This window comes from Lissotriton vulgaris, chromosome 4_1 (genome assembly GCF_964263255.1).
Source record: "Lissotriton vulgaris chromosome 4_1, aLisVul1.2, whole genome shotgun sequence".
Classification (NCBI taxonomy): Eukaryota; Metazoa; Chordata; class Amphibia; order Caudata; family Salamandridae; genus Lissotriton; species Lissotriton vulgaris.
In genome coordinates, this window is record NC_141691.1 from 2,046,740,903 (window position 1) to 2,046,760,909 (window position 20,007).

The following is a 20,007-nucleotide window of genomic DNA, read 5'->3' on the forward strand; positions in this document are numbered from 1 at the left end:
GAGCAGTTTCCATGATCCGTTTCTGGAAACACATGGGAGGAATACACTTGTCAACTCTCACAAGTACACCATCTTCCACAGATAACTCATCAGCAAGCTAACAAAAGAGCTGCAAATTCGAACTAACAGATTTCTCACAAAGTCAATCGCCTTGCCACAAAACCAATAACATCCTGCAAAATGTTATCCTCATTAACCTCCTTACACAATGCACTCATGCTGTCCCAAGCAACACGATCCTTAATGTTGGCAATGATACATTACTCATTATCATCACACTCCTCGTTCAGTTCATCCACTGGTAACCTCGACAAACAGTCAGCCTTAATGTTTTTGCCACCAGCAATATAAATAATGTGAAAGATGAATTCCAGCAGTTTAACTGTAAATCTAGCCAATTGAGCAGTAGATTTCTTTCTTTTTTATTTTTTCACCAGACAAAATATCACTCAGAGGTCGATGATCTGTGCATAACCAAATGATCTACCCACAAAGATGGCTTGAACGTTTCAACTTTTTATGTACAGGCAAGGATTTAAGTTTCAAAAACCGAATACCCAGATTCAACTTCCATTAAACAAGCCCACAGTGACTTCTTTGGTGCCATCCCACTACAACAAAACAGCCCCAATACCACAAGCACTAGCATCCACTTTGACAAAATGTTCACGTCTCTCAGAATAAGCTAGTGAATCTGGCGCCAATACAATGCTGCGTTTTATGAGTTTCAAGCTTTCTTGACACAGTGGTGACCACAAAAAATCTGAATTACGCTTGAGTAGATCTCCTCAATGACATTCAGTCAAATTAGCATAATCCTTTATGAATTTGCAAAAAACTTGCACATTCCAAGGAAAGAGTAACTGTTCATTATTACATAGGTGTGGTGCTTTCACTATATCATCAACCATTCCCGGTTTGGGTTTAACTCTTTCAACAGAAAACACATGCCCTTAGCTCTTCACTTCATCCACACAAAAAAACACATTTATCCTTTCTCAACCTGACCCCATTTTTCAATAATACACATAACACATTTCTCAAAACAGTGTTATTCTCTTCAATGGTATCTGCAAAGATCAAAATATCATCCTGGGATACTACAACATTGTTAACCCTTTCAACATTTTAATCATTACTTTTTGAAAACCATAAGCAGCTTAAGCCAGCCCAAATGGCATCTTACAAAACTAGGAACCTGCCAGGAAGAGTTACAAATGCGGTAAAATGGTGTGAATTCTCATCTAAAACCACCTGATGATATGCTGCTTTGAGGTCTACTTTGGTAAACCACCTAGTCGGACCAACAGCAATGAGATCCTTGATCCATGGCAGAGGAAAATTCTCTACACATCATGTCATATGCTATTATTCGGGTGTAATATACAGCCATATAAGCAATAAAAAGAAGGCATAATAAAATACAAAACAGGCAGCATATACCAGCAGTTAAAACAATGGAAAGACGTAAAACGACAGACAAGATTATATATTCACAATTTTGTTAAAAAAAGAACAGGGACAAGTGCATTGTGCAATTCAGATTTCCTGTTTCCCATTATTTAAACAGTACTATAAAATGTTAAAATAAAGTGCATCGTGCCGTTTACATTAATGATGCCGTAACATTTTCCATATTAACAGTCAATGGTTCAGGAGCGGTTAGCCGTGCCCTCTCAGTTGTCAGACTACAATAAATTTCCTAATAGCAATAGAATGTAATAAATGAGATGCTACATGGAAACATAATCCTGGGTTGTCCAAAGAGATCAACAAATTAATTGCAGTTTTTGTCGATCTTACATTATGCATTAAAAAGATAGGTTTTAAATAAAATTTCCTTAAAAAAAGATAACATTTGCAGAATAATAAGAAATGGCAACAACTTTGTCGTGATGTATTGTCACAAGGACAGACGGCAGAAGAATACTTTTTCACGACTGGGAATGCGACAAGATGATGGGCGATACCCAGCCGAAGACGAGTCAAAACAAAACAATGAGATGGCTTAGAGGCAAAAGTTAAATAATCCTGATAACCATCATTAAGACCCAATTGCTGATAGAACATAAAAGTTGGATGGTCCCCAATAGCTCTCAAACAGGTCTTTACTTTATATGTGAGAAAAGAGGTTTTCATCTCTGATTTAGCAATTGAGAAAGCATAATCTAGTTCAGTCTGTGCATCATAATTAAAAAGGAGGCCATACCATTAGTGGATGTAATTTAGCCATAGAATTTTAAGGCAGTTATCTAATCTCATACAGTCCTTAATTATTGATTGGGTAAAAAGGGTCTCATTCTTAGCCCAAATAGATCTCCATAGGAGAAGCGTGCGAAGGGCAGCGAGATCAGTAATGTAATTAATACCCACTTCACCGTGTATAAGTTCTGTTGAAGCTGATTGTGGGAGACATAAAAGAGGTTTAAGAAAAGTATTTTCATCCTGCTGTAATAAATCAAATTGTCCCCATACCCCTGCACCGTAGAGGGCAGAGGTAACACATCTTGCATTAAAGATAGTTACCATGTCCTCGATGCGACGGTTACCCAATTTCGTCGCAAATCTAAAAATCCCGTTGGTGTTCCTAATCATCTTGAAGCGTATATTTTCATGTTCACATGCCCATCTCCCCTTGCCTGCAAAAGTAATGCCTAAATAACAGAAAGATTTTACCACTTATATTTTTGTGTTTTTTTATATAAAAAGAACTATTGGTTTTAGGCTTTATGCCACAGGCCATAACAAATGTCTTTGTTTTGTTAATTAAAAGTTTCCTGTTGTCAATAAATAAAACAAACTCATCAATCAGACGTTGCAATCCAATGGGTGTACGTGACATTAATACAGCATCATCTGCATATAGTAGAATGGGTATGGCACTTCCCTCGACCATTGGGGAGTACGCAGGCACCAATCTCAGGGCTACATCCACATGATTAATAAATAAAGAAAATAATAAAGGCGCCAGGACGTAACCCTGGCAGATTCCCCTTCTGATCCTGAAGGATGGTATACATTCTCCCTTATAGCTGCACTGTCAGTCCGAATTACCAGAATCTCTGAGTGTTTGAATCACATGGAGACAGCATGTTTGAACAGAAGGTGAACACTATGGGGCAGATGTATCAAGATACCATTTAGCGATTCCTAAATAGCCATTTTTAAGGAATCGCTATTTAGAAATTGCAAAATGGTATGTATGTAGACGGGCGTTTTCAATAAAAGGGTGTAATTTATTGAACAGTCTTCTTTCTCATGCAAGAGAAATGAATTGCCATGATTGCAATACTTAATATAAAGTGAAGTGCGTACAGTAAAAGGAGTATTATGAAATAATACTGTAAAAGCATTGATATGGTTTTTTAGCAATAAGATACTTAAAATGGATAAAATATATACATACATATATACATTGACTAACGTACTCAACTGGTGCTTCTAAATACGCTTACCCCGGTGTACCTGACCTAAGCCTAATACGTGGGAAGGAGTAAGTAAGTAGCAGTTTAAGTTAAGTTGGTTTTGCCAAGAATCTGACTCAAGAATTCTGTTTAAGGGTTTAGTCAGCTCCGTACCTTGGTAATAGAATGTAGGAGGTCTGGTATCTCTTTCCTCAGAACTCGATACTCCATCATCCCGCAAGGGTAGGCTGGAAATGCCGGAGCTGGATTTTCTCGGCTGGAGAAAAGGACATCGTCTTTCTCAGCGCGTCAAAGAGGAGGGGCAGCGTCCGTGGGCTCTCGCATCAGCTGGGCTCTCGGGCAAGTAGATAGCTGCTCTGCTCCAAAACCACCACCGTGTGTTTGCTTAAGGCAACGTTGGTATATTTATACCTGAAAGGTGCCGGGTTTGACGTAAGGTTGGACATAAGACGTCAATAAAGATGTCACTAAGAACTGGCTGTTCTTACAGTGCTTTACAGGAGTTCTAGGACGAAATCAAAACAAAAGCAAACAGGGGTTTCCCAGGTTGCAGGAGGTTTGGTTTGTTTAGAGAACTCGTTGTGCTTTCTAGGAGTCTGGGGAGGTAGCCTTGCTTTGATATTATTGATTATAACCGTACAAGGGCATGAAATAGAAATATCGATTCAGGTTCCTAGATAAAAACACAATACTCACTCCACGATCTGATGTCCATCATTACTAAAAACTAAGCAATAGTAAACATGTAAAGGTGCATGTGTATTCCAACCCACCCCAAAATACATTCTTGCATTCGAAATGGTGTATACGAAATACACGAAAAATGATTATTGGTACTGTACGTTCTTTAACCACATCGCTGCTGTGGTTATTTTTCCCCTGTGCTGGAAACAGCTATTCTCCTATATTCATGACGAGCTCAGCTCGTCATCAGCACAGCTCAACTGTGCCTCATGACGAGCTGAGCTCATCATGAGCATGGAAGGGGTTAAGCAAGGGAACCATTCAGTTAAACATGCTTATATATTAGCTGAACGATTTGCGAAAATTACACATGAAATGGCTCTTAATACAGAAAAGAAGGTCGAGACCATTCCATCATATATAAATACAGTTGCTGTAAATGTGCTAGAGGCTAAGGTAATATGTTGTCTCTTATAGTTCCTAAAAATAGATGCTCTGTTCTTTAAGAATAGTTCTACTTTAAGCAGAGTACATGTGCCAGAAAAAGGTAAATATTTTGGAAGTTGAAAAAAAATAATTTCGCTTTCAGGGGAAACAATAGTTCCAAATGTTTTCAGTAGCTTTTGTTTATCAAAGCTGAAGGCCGAATTCAGAGTTCAGGGGAACGCTGTGTGCTCGTTGCTTAAAAAGTTATCCTTTTTGTTCAGGGGAGAACATCATTTCAGACAGATGTGCAAAAAAACAGTCTACAGCTTCAGGTGAAAGTTCGACTAGGTTCGAAAATGCCGAAATAGTGCAGTTTTCTGCGTGATTGCTATCATCGATGTTTGGATCAGCAATGCTCACAGAAGGTTGTACCTGGGTGATGCTGCTCTCATCTCGTACTTCACAGCCACCTAATCGTAGTGGTGAAGTCTCAACGAATGCCGTCATCAGAATCGGTAGCCTCTGGGGACAACACGATGCATGAGCCGTTACAGGACTTAGCAAAGTATCGATATCCATTGGTACTGCTGATTGTAGTGTAAGACAAGTGTCCAACACGCATTCTTCTCCGCATAGCAGACATCGAAGCACAGGTAGGATGCAATTTTGCCAGATAGGTCTGAATGAAATAAACCAGGTCATGTTCAGATCTCCAAGGACTTTAGTTATGTGGTCCCGATAGCGTATAGCTAGGATCGTTTCTTCCATTGTTGCTGGAGTCTTGTCTGCGACTTGGCTTGCCATATCGGAACAGAAGGATCAGAAATAGAATACCTGCTACGAGTCCCAAAAGTAGTGGTAGGCCGCCAAAGACAGAATGGACAAAATTGGGAAAGATGCCCAGAACTGCTTCGAAGGGTGTTAACAGTCTCGGAAAAATTGTCTTAAATATATGTGGGATACCACTGGCATCAGACATATTTAGGATTTGGCTTAGTATTTCTACGAAATGCACGGGGCAATTTGTTGATAAAAGGGTATGTATCCCAGCCGTTGTCCTTGCAACCAGAAGATCATACGTTTCTTTTGATGACGTTAAAGGCACTGTTGTCTGCAAAAGAACAGACTTCATTCTGCTTAAAGTATCAATTCGAATAGAAGAGATATTTAGGGAAGGCCACATTTTTGCCTCCGTGTCTGGAGTGCTTCTTGGATACAATACTTGCATACAGCAAGTGACCATGGAACTAACGCTTACGAGATAGGCTTTCTCTGGCACCATGCCACAACAGCTGTGGTCCCTTATTAGAATGTAACTCCCGTTAGAAAGTTGTCTAAAGAATGGCTCTATTTGTGTTGCAGGTGTGCCATGCTTGTGGCATGAAAGGTTATTTGAAGTCCCCTCACAGGCTCCATGCAAATTATTACCTTGGCACAGAAGTATACCGCTCAGTGATCGTTTACAATTGTTGCCACTAAGAAATTCATTCTGTTCTTTTTCACTATAACATGTGTGTGTGTAAGGTAATTTCCATGATGACATAATGTAACCTTTACCCAACCTTTCATACTGGCCTGGTGGTATATACACTTGGCAATTTTTAAATTGGAAAGCTGTTATCGGCATTGTGATTATTCCGTGTATTATCCATTCAATGACTTGTCTTTCTGACATTGTCAATGGTAATCTCTCAAGTTTTTCAATGCTCAGAATCGTATAGTCTGGTCCTTTTTGTGCCAAATTGATTTGTTTATCAGTAAGGTTAAAGATAGAGAATAATGACGTTGTGTTTATTAAACGCCAAGGCACGTAGCCTGAACGCAGATTTTGCAACGTCCAGCCAAGCTGTACAATAGAACGTAATTGAGACTGACCGTGTTGTAACATTAGTAAGTCTTGTTCTATTATATCAATAGCAGATGATACAATACTGTCCAGTGAATATATTCTGGAGGACAGAGTCATTAACCCATTGTCCACAACAGAAAGTGATTTTTCCAAATTAATACGATCAATTTCTCGTATTTTTTTCCTGTTTCAATTTGCATTATTTTCCATGACGTTTTTGACGCTGTTTGCGTGGTCCCATAATGAAATCACGCAAGTCAGCACCGTCTTTAAGTAAGGTCAAGTGTTGCTTAATTTCAACCAGTGTGGATTTTTCAAGCCACTCAAGGCATAGTTTCCCTACACTGTAAGTTGTTACTATCCCTGGATGTTGTCTCTGGGAGTATCTAGGGTCTGGTCTGGTCATTTTGAACCCCTGAATTTTGTTTAGGAATCTATGGAGAAGTGTGGCTCAATGGTTAGAGCGGCAGACCCTGATGCAGAGGTCTAGCCCGGGACCAGGGTTCGGTTCCCCGCCTCGGCGGGTCTTGGGCTCAAAAATTCCACAGACCTGATAATTCTCACCTCGGTGCCTCTTCTAACCATAGAGTCCCACACTGCAACTCTGGGCAATAGCTTGCTTAATCTCCACAATGGCCCCCACAACGCTAAGGATGCCTGGCCTCCACCCTGGGGGTGCCCAGGAGTGGACGCCTCACAGGTAAAACCAGGACGGGTTCCACAGCAGTATTCAAAGCGCCTTGAGACCCTTGCGGGTGAATAGTGCGCTATACAAGTATAAATTTACATTACATCTTGACAGTTATTTGTGTCTGTTGGCCAGATCAACCATTCTTTCCAATCAGGATGTGTTCTGTTTTGGTGTATAATATGGGATACGTCTATCTCAACATCTGTAGTGCTATTACTGTCAGGTGTTGGCTTTGGAATAGACGGTTTGTTTAAGTCTTTAATCTTAGCTAGGCCAAGACAAGTAGTCTGTTGAATGGTGTCATTCAAGAATATTATTTGTTCTGGGATCATGCAGGCTCTAAATAATGCTTCTAAACCCTGGACCTGCCAATTTTTGGTACCCCAGATGGTTTTTGTTTCAATGTTGTTTTTCTAAAAATCAAAACCAAATGTATTCATTTTTTCATACAATGTTTCCGAATAGATTAATTTAGTGTTTGTCAGCATTGTTTTTATCCCTGTCTTATTTAACAGTTTGAAGTAAAACGTTTCTGCATCACTTGTGTTAAACCCTGAGAAGTATGGGAATTTCTCATAAGATGTTTTCGAGCTGCTTTTAGGTGGAGTTGCACAATGTTCCCATTGATTATAATTAAAAACATTTCTAGGTTGTGCGGATTTATGCAAATAATGGTGTGCAAAGTGATTGTAGCAGTACATTTGTTCTTAATTCGATGAACCCTGTAAGTAATCATGTTCTGTAAATTTTGCTGACATTATAAATCTGACATCATATTATTTATGCTTTCAAAGTCCCAATCATCAGAGAATGTACTAGATTTTACAAAGTCACTTAATGAAACCTTGAACTGATGTGGATATTTCAAGAGTTCAACCGGGCCATAGATTTCGTAATCCGTTTTGTCCCAAGCTACCCCACTGGGTATTGGAATGGCTGTGACATTCACTGATGATAGTTCTCTTTTCTCGATGTGAGATGACTTGTGTGGCTTTAGGACCAAGTTGCTGTTCTGACTTGCTGTGTCCATTGTACTGTATTTTCCCTCAATGAATTTTCCCCAACAAAGAACCATGATGAGCCAAAGCAGGAGGAAAAGTATACCTAACACAATCCAAAATTCAATCCATGGAGAAATCAGATAGGTTTCTTTGAGTTGATGAAAGAGTTCAGTTACTTTGTCTTTGAAAGTTTTTGTTGCTGGCGTTTCATCAGGTTCGCTTGGATCTTCAGAAAAGTTGTCGAAATTGATGAAGTAGCCAGATGCAGTTCTGTCAATTGTTGGAATCGCTTCCGGATTTTCATTTACTTTTGGATTTTTTCTTTCATTAGCATAGTCTGAGGCTACATCGTCGTAGACCGGTGTTTCTTGACGAACTGTTGCAATTTGGGTTTCAAGAGGCACAAGTTCCATGGCATTGTTGCATAGTCCTTTTTTATTCATTGCAGGTTTATCAAATGTGATTAGTCTCTCAGTTTGAACCTCTTGTATTGTAGCAAATTTTGGTACTCTGCTATTTCTTGGGAGTCCACTGGGCCTACTACTTATTATTGGCCACATGATTGTGGTTTTACCAGGTCGATGGATACAACTCGGTTCTCCTTTTTACCAGCAAGGGGCGGTAGTACAACTGATCTTGTTCCGCTGACAGCTAAGACAGGTACTGCTTTTCTGTAAGAAGGCCCAAATTCCTTCTTCACCGCGATCTTCTCTCTGACCAGATCCCCAATCTTTGGAATCCAGACAGGCCTTGCTGGGACAGGTGGTTTATCTACAGTGGCTTCTGGCTGTTGCTTTAACTTTGTGTTGCTCAGGGCTTTTCTTGTTTCATTTAAGTCCTGTAAAACAGCCAAACAGTCTTTGATATCAAAGCATTTTTCTTTTACCACTGAAGTTTGACTATCTAAGTCCTGAATATGCATTCTAGTACCGAACAATAGTTCGTACGGGCTAAAACCTTTTAGAGAATTTCTTGGCAGGTTATTAAGACTACGTTGGACACTTGTTAAATGTTGGACCCACCCATCACCCGAACCTAATACCCTCGCCGTTATAGATTGTTTTATGTCCCGGTTTTTTCTTTCCACAATCCCATTTCCCTCAGGATGGAAGGGACAAGAGTACCGCAATGCAATGCCCATGCTGGTCATGGCCTCCTTATAAGCCCGAGAGCTAAAAGCAGGACCCTGATCAGAATGTAGCATGCCAATTGTTTATGTGCCGATAAAGACTCGCAAATCTTTTATAACAGTTCTGGCGTCAGCCGAGCGCTGGTGTCTGTATTTTTAAGTGAATCTAGTCTTTTAAAGCAATTAATGGGACGCAGTGTTTTACGCATAGATAGCCTTTATGCTAACTACAAGAAGGGGAATGGCAATACTCCGGTCGGTTCGCTACTGCGATCTCTGTTGCAGTTTGGACAACTTTTTGCAAATTTGTAATGTTGCAGGCTCATCCCCGGCCACCTGTATTCTGATTGTAATTCTTCCAGAGATTTCTTGATCTCTTGGTGCCTTAGACCCAATCCCATGTGTGCGTCTGCTACTAAGAAGATTCTCCTGTTCCTGTTTGGAATTACTCTATCCCCCACTCCAGGGATTCGAGCAAAAGGAACGGAGTTTGCATCAATTATGTATGTATAATTGAGTGGATAGTTCACGGGTAGTGCTGCACAGTCGCCTTTTGAAGACGTTTTTACCGCCAGCATGGTTTCCCCGTCTATGTATTTTTCTGAACGCTTTTTTCTGGCTACGGAAGCCGGTTTAGTTGCTTCCGCTTTGGCTGTGTAAGCCAATGAATTCCCTGCAGCGTGAACGCCATCACGCTGATGACTCAGTGTATGTTTCACGTGAGTCTTTCGTAGTTCTTTCTGCAAAAGAACTACCTGTTCCCAAAACGTTTTATGCTTGATTGTGGCACCTGTGTTATCTTTGTAACCGTTTTGAACCCGGGTCTGCAAGTCATTATTGTAAGATTTGACGCAGAAATGCGAATCGCACACTATTAGTGTCGGGAATTCACGATCGGCATTTTCAAGCGCCATCTTTAAAGATCTGATTTCAGCTCGCTGAGCCGAACAGTTTCTTAATGATTCAGTTTTTGTTATTTTTGTTCTGAATTTACCACAGAGCCAGCGACCTTTAACAATCGCGCATGCTGCATTGTAGGATTTATTATCCACATCGTAGTGTTGTGCAGATCTATCCATATAGATTACACAAGAGTACTGTTGGAGAGGCAGAATTTCGATTGGCAGAGGATATTCTTCTTCATATTTTAGATCTTTCAGTTTTTTCATGTTCGGGTCAAAATAGTATTTCACGTCTTCTGCAGCAAGAGAATTTTCCCACTGTATCCATTTTGCATCTAATGCCACCGTTTTTAGATTAACTGGGCTTAGTAATGCCTCAAGGGCTGATTCTGCTGTATAAACAGTTATTCTTTTGCCTTGGGCTTGTGCTCTTTCTTTTGCTACAGCAGTTTGAACCGCATATGCAATATTTTCTGTAAGACTGAATGTTTTTGCTTGTGTGTACAAATGTGATTTGTAAGCTATTGGTACCGTTTCTCCCTCATTAGAGGTCAGGTACGTAAATCCGCATCTTCCTGGGATGACTCGGATTACAAGGTTGCGTGTGTTGTTGCGAGTTTGTAATTTTGTTTTAGCTAACATGTGTGTTTCCAATGATCTCAAAATTTCTGTGTGTTTCTGAGTCCAATTTATTGGTTTAAAATCAGGTTTTATTAATTCATAGAGAGGTTTAACCCTCTCTGCATAATTTAGAATGTAAGTTCTTCCGAAATTCAGGAAACCTAGTATTGATTGTAAGTTCTTCAGCGTTTTTGGTGCTTGGAGTACAGCGCACTTCTCTAAGAAGTTGTCTGCTAGGCTTTTGCCTTCACTTGATAATTCATATCCTAAAAACAGGACAGTTAGATGGGCAATTCTGGACTTTTTAAAGTTGAATTTGTAACCCTCTGCTGCGAACCCAAGTATTATGGTGTTCACTCTTTTCAAGTGAGTATCCAGGTCATCATCTGTGAGATAGATGTCATCGACATAAGATAATGCCTCATCATCATATATTTGTAGTAACTCTGTTACCCTTGCTGAGAATAATCCTGGGCTATTCTTGAATCCCTGTGGGAGTCTACAGAAATTTTTCTGTGACCCCATTACTGAGAAAGCGGTCAAATACCTGCTTTCAGGTGCATTGTTTTGACAAAAGAATCCATTAGAGATTTCTAACGTTTTGTATTTTTTGCGCACGATGTTATTCATTAGTGCTGCACTGTGTGAGTTTTGTACTGCAAATGTCTTGCAACATGAGTTAAGGTGTCTGTAGTCCAAGACTAGACGATATGACTCATCTGGTTTGGAGACAGGAAACAAAGGATTGTTCATTTGAGAGGTGCATGTTTCAATCACCCCTTGATATTCAAGTTGATCTAAGATCTCCCTGACTTGTTTTTTAGCTTCTTGCTTAATTGGGTACTGCCTTTGTGCAGTGGGTTGACATTTTAACTGGATTTTGTGAGGAGGGGAGTCCTCATCCCATCCTACATGATTTTTATATAATGCAGGAACTTGGATACTGCCCATTTTCTTGCATATGTGTATTTTCTATGAATTGGAATATGATTTGAGAAGGCAGGAATAATCATTTCTTCGCCATGAGGGCACTCCCTGACAAACTCTGGTGGCCAGTCTCTCTCAGCTAACAGGATGTCATAGCCTTTTGAAAGGTTATCACAAAACAGACCCCTTACTTTCCTGGTCTTATCTCCCTCTATACGCAATGTTATTTCGTATATTTTATGAAGTTTGCTAACTCTGGTATCTGCAGTTTCCACCTGAATGTATTCATTCGTGTCCACTGTCTCCAGATGATTCATCAGGATCTTGCGAGCTATTGTCACTTCTGCTGCGCTGTCTAGCATTGTCTGTGCCCACTCTCCGTTTTTCAGCTGTGTCCTCAGTATCCTCTGCATGTTTGATTATTTTAATACTGGCTACCTTCTTTCTTGGAAATTGTAATTTTTTACTTTGAGCAGGTTTCTTGTCTTTGGACTTGACGTGCTCTTCCCTGTGTTCTGACCGTCCTCTTCTTTCCGATTTCTGCGAGGAAGTCTGAAAAGATCGAGAGGGACGTGTATCAATATCTTTATATCTATCAGGTTTTTTCAAATTATCCCTATTTCTAAGGTTGTATCTTTTCTCAGAGGGCTCCCTCTGGGGAGACTTGTGTCCTTGCTTCTGAGATCTTTCTCTCCGCCGAGGAGACCTTCCTCTGGACTGGAATCTATTTTCTTTGGGAGTGGATTGTTTATTTCCATCCCAGCTCTTTTTTGGAGTGTTCAGATTATTTTTAATAAATATCTTTTCAGGATTTTCAGTTAGTTTGGGTTTTACTGGTTTCCCACCCAAACTATCTCTACCTAGTTCTTCATAGGATTTTTCTATGATTCTAGCAAGTTCAGTTGGTTTGTCTGCTATATCTGTTTCTTTCAATTTCTGGCGGATCGCCACAGATGCTGCTTCTCATTTTATGTTGGCTAATAATATAGCCGAGACCTGCTTGAAGTCTTTCAGTAATTTCATACCCAGAGTTAAAGCAGGTTCTGGACCGTATTCATTTTGAATCTGTCTTAGTACATCTGGTATTACCGCCATGGACGGAACACCATGTATTTTTGTGTAAATGGAAGCAAAGACTGAGCCCCAAGTGTCAGAGTCCTCCACAGGTGGTGCGATCCCCATTGGAAGACAGATAGTCAGAATTCTGTGTTTCTCAGTAGGAGTAGTATCTGGAAATACTGCCTCTATTTGAGTTATTTTTTGTGCTAGCCAGAATGGAATTTGTTCCAGTTTTACGGATGTTTTACCAAGACACGATTGTATGTTCTGTGGTGTAATTTTGTTTGTGTTCCCCTGGTGAGGGGTCAGCTATGGAATGTTAATAGCTGGTTGGACTGTTGAAGTCCCCATTACATATTGGACTAATTGTCTATGTATTTTAATTAGTACTTTTAGCTGGGCTAAAAGTTCCTGGTCTGACATTTTTTCGATGTCTGGATGTGGTGTGTAGCTGGCTAGAACCGGCCACGTTGCTCCTGGTCTACCTAGTGGACCGAGCATGGTGATGTGATTATTATGTTTTAGGGCGCCATTAAACCAGAGCAGGTGCTCTTTGTAATTTAGTGGAATTTCAATCTCTTCGAAAGGAGTGTATTCCTCCGGAGGTTCCTCTATTTTATAATAGTGGTAGTTGTGTGTCACAGCATTTGCTGCTGGAAAATGTATCCATGAATAGAATTCCTCTGTCTGCCGATATTCGTGGGCATCTACCACAAATATGACTGTACCACCTCGCGATGTCAGTCCATTTTCAAAAAGTTTTATAGTTATAGCTCTTCTTATGTTGATCGGAATGAGTATAGCATCCGGGTCATTCTGTTGGAGAGTTGTGTCATTCAACAACTGTTGAGACGCTGTAGCATCTCTTTCTTCGTCTCCTTCAGGCATTTTACTGACAGAAACTTTTTTTGTTGCAGATCAAGTTTCAAGGAAACAAAGATTAGGTGCACAATATTTTGGAACACTGTATCCTTTAACGTTGACTATACCAAAAACTATACATAGGAATCTCTTCCTACTAATTTCACGCGGATTTTTAGCCTTTCACCCACTCCAGACGTCTTTTGGAGTATTTACGGGAAAAATGGTCTGTGTGAAAAAGCACGACTGAGTTACTCTAATGTCTTGCGTTAGATTTATCGCCTTACCAAACGTTGGGCGCCATGTAGTGGAGTTCCTATATTCCCAATAGGCTCTGCGCATTGGAATAATATACTCAGCAGTGTAGACGTAGGACTGAGGTCGACTAGGACTCTACTGACTATATTAGACTTAAGGTTTTCCAGCTAGAAACTTTCCCGAATAAACGAGGAGGGGTCTAACCTCCCTGGATAGACAAGAAGGGATTAGCTTCTGACAACCATAAAACATGACAACTTTGCTCCGTCAGAATAAGAGTGTATCTCTAGAGTCGTGTGAAAACAATAGACAGCTATTTTACTCAGTCAGTTGTGCATACTTAGTTTCACCAGAGTGCAGAGAAAAGAGAGACGGGCGTTTTCAATAAAAGGGTGTAATTTATTGAACAGTCTTCTTTCTCATGCAAGAGAAATGAATTGCCATGATTGCAATACTTAATATAAAGTAAAGTGTGTACAGTAAAAGGAGTATTATGAAATAATACTGTAAAAGCATTGATATGGTTTTTTAGCCATAAGATACTTAAAATGGATAAAATATATACCTACATATATACATTGACTAACGTACTAAACTGGTGCTTCTAAATACGCCTACACCGGTGTACCTGACCTAAGCCTAATACGTGGGAAGGAGTAAGTAAGTAGCAGTTTAAGTTAAGTTGGTTTTGCCAAGAATCTGACTCAAGAATTCTCTTTAAGGGTTTAGTCAGCTCCGTACCTTGGTAATAGAATGTAGGAGGTCTGGTATCTCTTTCTTCAGAACTCGATATTCCAGCAACCCGCAAGGGTAGGCTGGAAACGTTGGAGCTAGATTTTCTCGGCTGGAGAAAAGGACAGCGTCTTTCTCAGCACGTCAAAGAGGAGGGGCAGCGTCCGTGGGCTCTCGCATCAGCTGGGCTCTCGGGCAAGTAGATAGCTGCTCTGCTCCAAAACCACCACCGTGTGTTTGCTTAAGGCAACGTTGGTATATTTATACCTGAAAGGTGCCGGGTTTGACGTAAGGTTGGACATAAGACGTCAATAAAGATGTCACTAAGAACTGGCTGTTCTTACAGTGCTTTACAGGAGTTCTAGGACGAAATCAAAACAAAAGCAAACGGGGATTTCCCAGGTTGCTGGAGGTTTGGTTTGTTTAGAGAACTCGTTGTGCTTTCTAGGAGTCTGGGGAGGTAGCCTTGCTTAATATGACTGCATGGGCTACAGCTAAAATGGATATGATTCCTATGCCATTATAGGGATATTATTGATTATAACCGTACAAGGGCATGAAATAGAAATATCGATTCAGGTTCCCAGATAAAAACACAATAAGACATTCACGCATTCTGTTGTATTTTCCACAGTTCACTAGAAAAGTGGAAAGGTTTAACCAGGTGTTAGTGGAGTGCATACACAGATTGATCAAGTCTCATACTGAATGTGTAGAAGCGATCGGAGAGTTATTATGGGCTTATCGTACCACACCGCATTCTGTGACTGGTCGAATTCCCTTTGAGCTAATGAGTAGTAGGATGTTTGGTTTGTGTCTTTCTCCACTTTGGATGGATGCTATTGAGGGTCACAAGGCTTCAAGCTGTAGTGCCAGATTTGCTACTGAAGGTACCAGTAAAATACGTGTTGAAAATGATAGCAAGTTGAGAAGAAAAATACAGATGAACAAATCAAGAAAAATGTGTCTTGGGGATTGGGTCCGTATTAAAGATCCGTAATTGTTGAAAAAGGGGTCTTTTAGATTCCTAGATCCAACACAAGTTATGGAAACGCATGGTAATGCTGTACTTATTTCTTATAGTCAATGGTGAAATGTGTCGAGAGTGGCCAAATGTCTTTCTCCTGTTGAAGGGAGAGATGATGGTGGTGGTAAGTCTTTATGCCCTGGTCAGGGTATGCAAGTTTGCAGGAGTTCTAGCATAGAAAGAGTGCATTAGAAATCAGGGATTAAACCTGTTCTGCTTTTGATTTGCTTCTTGAAGTTGGGTGTTAATGTTGTTTTTAGGTGATTAGTTGGGTTGTTTTTTGTATTTTCTTTAGTGGAATGCCATACATATTGTGTTGTCTTAGTCTTCGTTGTGTGTGGAAGGGAGATATGTGGTATTCTCATTGTTATTGTTCACCTGACGTTTGGCTCATTATGCAATGATGTTTTCTATTGGCTATTTCAATATTCTATGTTTAGAATGTGATGTTTAGAATCAAATGAATTGGCGGTTGGCTGGTTCCTGGGCATTTTATGTAGTTGTATTCCTGTCTCCTGTGTCTTCTACAATAAATCCCTTTTGGACCTACATAACCATCTTATGGATGCTTACTATTGATCTTCACAGGTCTTCCTTTACTGTCCTTCTCCACACGCATGTTTGCTGTATAAGAAGCTGAGAGTGTTTCAGATGCTGCACACCGGCATGTTAACACAGTAAATTATGTTAATCTCTTAAAACTTTAATTAAAAAACTTCTTAACTATTTAGATCTGTTTCTTCGTGTTTTTGATAGACACAACTTTTCATACACCGGATTGATATAGCAACGGACTCTACTTTCAGCTGAAAGGTGTACGTTGGTTTGATCATAAAAGAATATATGCATACAAACACACACAAACACTAAAATGTCTACTTTAACTTCTTTCACACGGTGACACTTCACCGACTTTCTATAAAAGCAAAACCTGATGCATTGTCAATGCTTATTATTTTGGTTGTATTCAAGTTTTGTGGTGTTTTCTGATTTTTCATGATTATAAATCATCAGATGAAACATGTTTCTTGCTTTTAATGAAAAGTATGTGGTGATGATGACAGTTTAAAATTTCATCACTGAATCTCTGTATATAAGTCTCCAGTAACAAAATGCAAGGGCCTGATTTGGAGTTGGGTGGTCCTGGGAATTCATACGATCTTTAGAGGAAATAGTCAGTCTGTTGGAGAATCCATTCATAAAACCAGTTTGGTGTAGAAAATCCAACATCTCAAGTCTCCTTCAAACTTAGCACTTCCTCAAGAATTGGAAAATGTATAATTATCAGTCAACTCCAAATCCAACCTAGAGTGGTTGTTCAGGGTTGGCAGACCGCTAAGATGTCGGAGACACTGCAGCCGCGGTCCACTTGCCAAATCTAGACCTTCCTACACAGAAAGTTCTTCCTGAGAAGAATGGGAGCGTGTTCAGTGACAATATTCAGTGCAGGCTGGTGGGTCTTCCTGCTCATCTCAGTATGAAATCAATCTATTTTTCGTTTTTCAAGGGTAAATGCTTAATGCGGGGGGTTTGTGTGTGAAAACATAAAATTCAATGTCACTTATGTGCTAGAGGTTTTATACCAGCACTTCTAGGGCAGGATTCTTATTGTCCTACACAAACATTTGTGCTGTCCATAATTAGGGGTGGGGGACTCTTCTGATACCATGAAGCTGGTACTCTTGCAATGACTACTCCTCTACTTTAGGAGTTCTGACAGTGGTCCCTACTGAGGTGCCGCTGTCCTAAAAGAAGCAGTTCCTACAACACTACATGAGGTAGGGGAACTACAAGTTGGGCAGATGAGCCATTTCGATTTTTAACTGAACGCTTGGTGCCAGCCTGCTTTAAAAAAAAACACATAGTCTCTCTTTGAAACACATGAGCTGATTCATGCTAGACGTTCCTGGAGAATTGAAGACAAGATCCGTATTGTTGCCTATTGCTAGCAGGTTTATTACTGAGCTGCTCTACAGCCCCCAAGACTATCTTGCCCATAAGCTGCAAATGTCTATCCTGTAGGTCAAGACAGCGGTGGAAATAAGTGGAATGCCAATGAGCGTTTTCTGGATTACTATAACTTCGAAGACCACGAAGAAGAGTCACACGTGAAATGGGAGGAATCACATTTTTCCTATATTGCTCGTCCAGGCCACAGGTAAGTTTGCAAAAAATGTGCCTTTGTTGTTTCATTTTTATGCTTTTGTCCTAAAATTGCTCGAGCAGGTAAACTATCATAAAGAATATCATTATGTGAGTTCCTATAATGCAAAAACGAAGCTCAAATGATTTCCTCCCTTCACACTTTGTAAATGTAAAAAAAATATTTCTTATTTCCATTCGAATAGTTGTCTCACTGACCAGTCATTCTTTAGGTGCGTGTTATGGTTAAAAAAAGTCACTAGGGGGCGTGGCCAAGATGGCGGAGCGGTAGGACGTTTTCTCCTTTCTCTCGGCTCCTGCCTGGCTGAATTCGGTGACCCTTAGCACCCAGAGGGGGCCAGGCAGCATCATACCTCCAGAGGAACCTGGGCCAAGCAAAGGTGCCCTCACCGGACAAACATTCCTAGCACCAACGCAGAGTCTGGGGCGCGCGAAGAGGCTGTGGGCGGGAACGAGACCGCACCAGACAGGCTCCTGTGGCCCTGGGCGGAAGGGGACAGCCGGAGATCGGGCAGCCCTGTAACCCGTAAGGTGATGCTCTGGGGTGGATTCTCCTCACTCCGGCAACTGTGGACTCCTGAGGGGACCTCGCTGGAGGAGAGCAACGAGGAACGGAGTCGGCCGAGGTGGGGCTGCAGCGAGGAGGCCCGGAGGCGCAGGCCTGAACTGAATACTGCACCTGGCCTCACCCAGAAGGAGCTGACGAGACCGCCATTTTTGGCACCCCCCTGAAACATCGCCCAGCACAAGAGACAGAACTGGCCTGAAGTACGAGACTGGGGCCTTCAGCTGCGAAGGTTGCTGCGGTGAGGACCAGGCCTTTCCCGAGGTGCTCTTTGCGGCCTACCCCAATCACCGCTTGTGGCAGGCGGAGAACTGCGACGGGGTGCAGAGGTTCCCTAGAAAACCCATAGAAGCGGGGTGCGGCAAGTGCGGCAGTCGCAGTGGGCTGCAGCGGAGTGTGGGCCCTGGGTGCTGTGAAGACGGCACGGTTAGTCCAGGTGCGTTTTGTGGCTAGTAGGGTGAGCCACCACTTGCCGGAACAGCTGCCCCTCCCCTCTAGAGTGTGCCCGTGGATGGTGATCTGAACGGAACCTCTGCATGAGCCAGTGTGAGCCTGGGCCCAGGCTCCTGCTTATCTTGGGACCTCCGGCCAGAAATGGAGAAGACCCTGCCAAGCACTGCAGAAGAAGATCCAGAGTGATCACAGTGAGTACACAATGCCTCAACAAAAGTGGCTTTAGATCTACGGCACGCTAAGGCCTAGGGGGAACAAGGCCCAAACAAGCAGAGGGAGGATCTGACTGCAAAGGGCCCTGGTTGGCAGCATCTGCGGGGCCGGGACCCCGTGGGATAGCAAAGCAGAAGATGACTGAACTAGTGGAGAGGGAGTGTCGGTCTGGACGAGATCGCTCTGTGCAACTGGGCCTCGACCGTGATTCGTAGGTCCCTATTGAGTCGAACGTCGAGACATCAGTATCAAAGCTGAGTGGTGGCAGGAGAGAGGGGGAGGTCTAGCACTAAGCGGACCTCAGAAATTAGGAGACACACTAGGCAGGCACTGGGTGAGGCACGTAAAAGTCCGAAGTACAAAGGCCCGGCCCTTAATCGCTGGAGGAGCTCCTTGATCTGCGACAGCAGCAGATATAAGGAGGTGCAACACGGCCCCGGAGGCACCCCCAATCAAGGCCACGGGCAGACTGAAGAAAAACAGATTGGTCAAAGATATGTTATTGAAAACGCCCCAATCCAACAACCTATCCAGCCAGGGGGCTGCTGCGGAGAAGGAAGGGGGGAGATGCGGAGAGTCCAGTCAGTCGCTCATTTTTGGAATCCCTCTTTTCCTCCTTGAGGGAAGATCGGGAGAGCTGTCTGCGGACCTCAGAGAGGAGCGATGGGACATAGACTCCCTGGAAGAGAGGGTTAACTCCTTAGAGGGCCATGAATCGAGCACAGCAGAAGAAATCAAGAGCCTCCAGCAGGAAGTCATTCGCCTACGGGAGCAAAACCTGGATCTCCAAACACACACGGAGGACCTGGAAAATAGGTCCCGTCGTAACAACATCTGCATCCGAGGTTATGCAACAGGGCTGGAGGACATTAACATCAAGGCTATGGTGGTGGACATGTTCTGTGCGTTCCTCAGAGAGCTGGAGGAGTTCTCCTTCAAGCTTGACCGCACACAAAGAGTAGGACCCCGACGAGGCAACTCCCCCCTCTGGCGGATATCTTAACCTGTGTCCATGACTAAC

The 20,007-nt window shown here is 41.9% G+C and overlaps 1 protein-coding gene across 1 annotated transcript in view; it reads left to right on the forward strand.

Moving 5' to 3' along the window:
- The window catches only part of LOC147724935 (uncharacterized), a 1,961,814-nt gene that overhangs the window by 1,174,384 nt on the left and 767,423 nt on the right, over positions 1-20,007 (forward strand). The window contains exon 18 of the mRNA XM_086918138.1: positions 17,615-17,737. Coding sequence (XP_086774264.1) covers positions 17,615-17,737 — 123 coding nt within the window. The remainder of the gene's footprint in view (positions 1-17,614; positions 17,738-20,007) is intronic.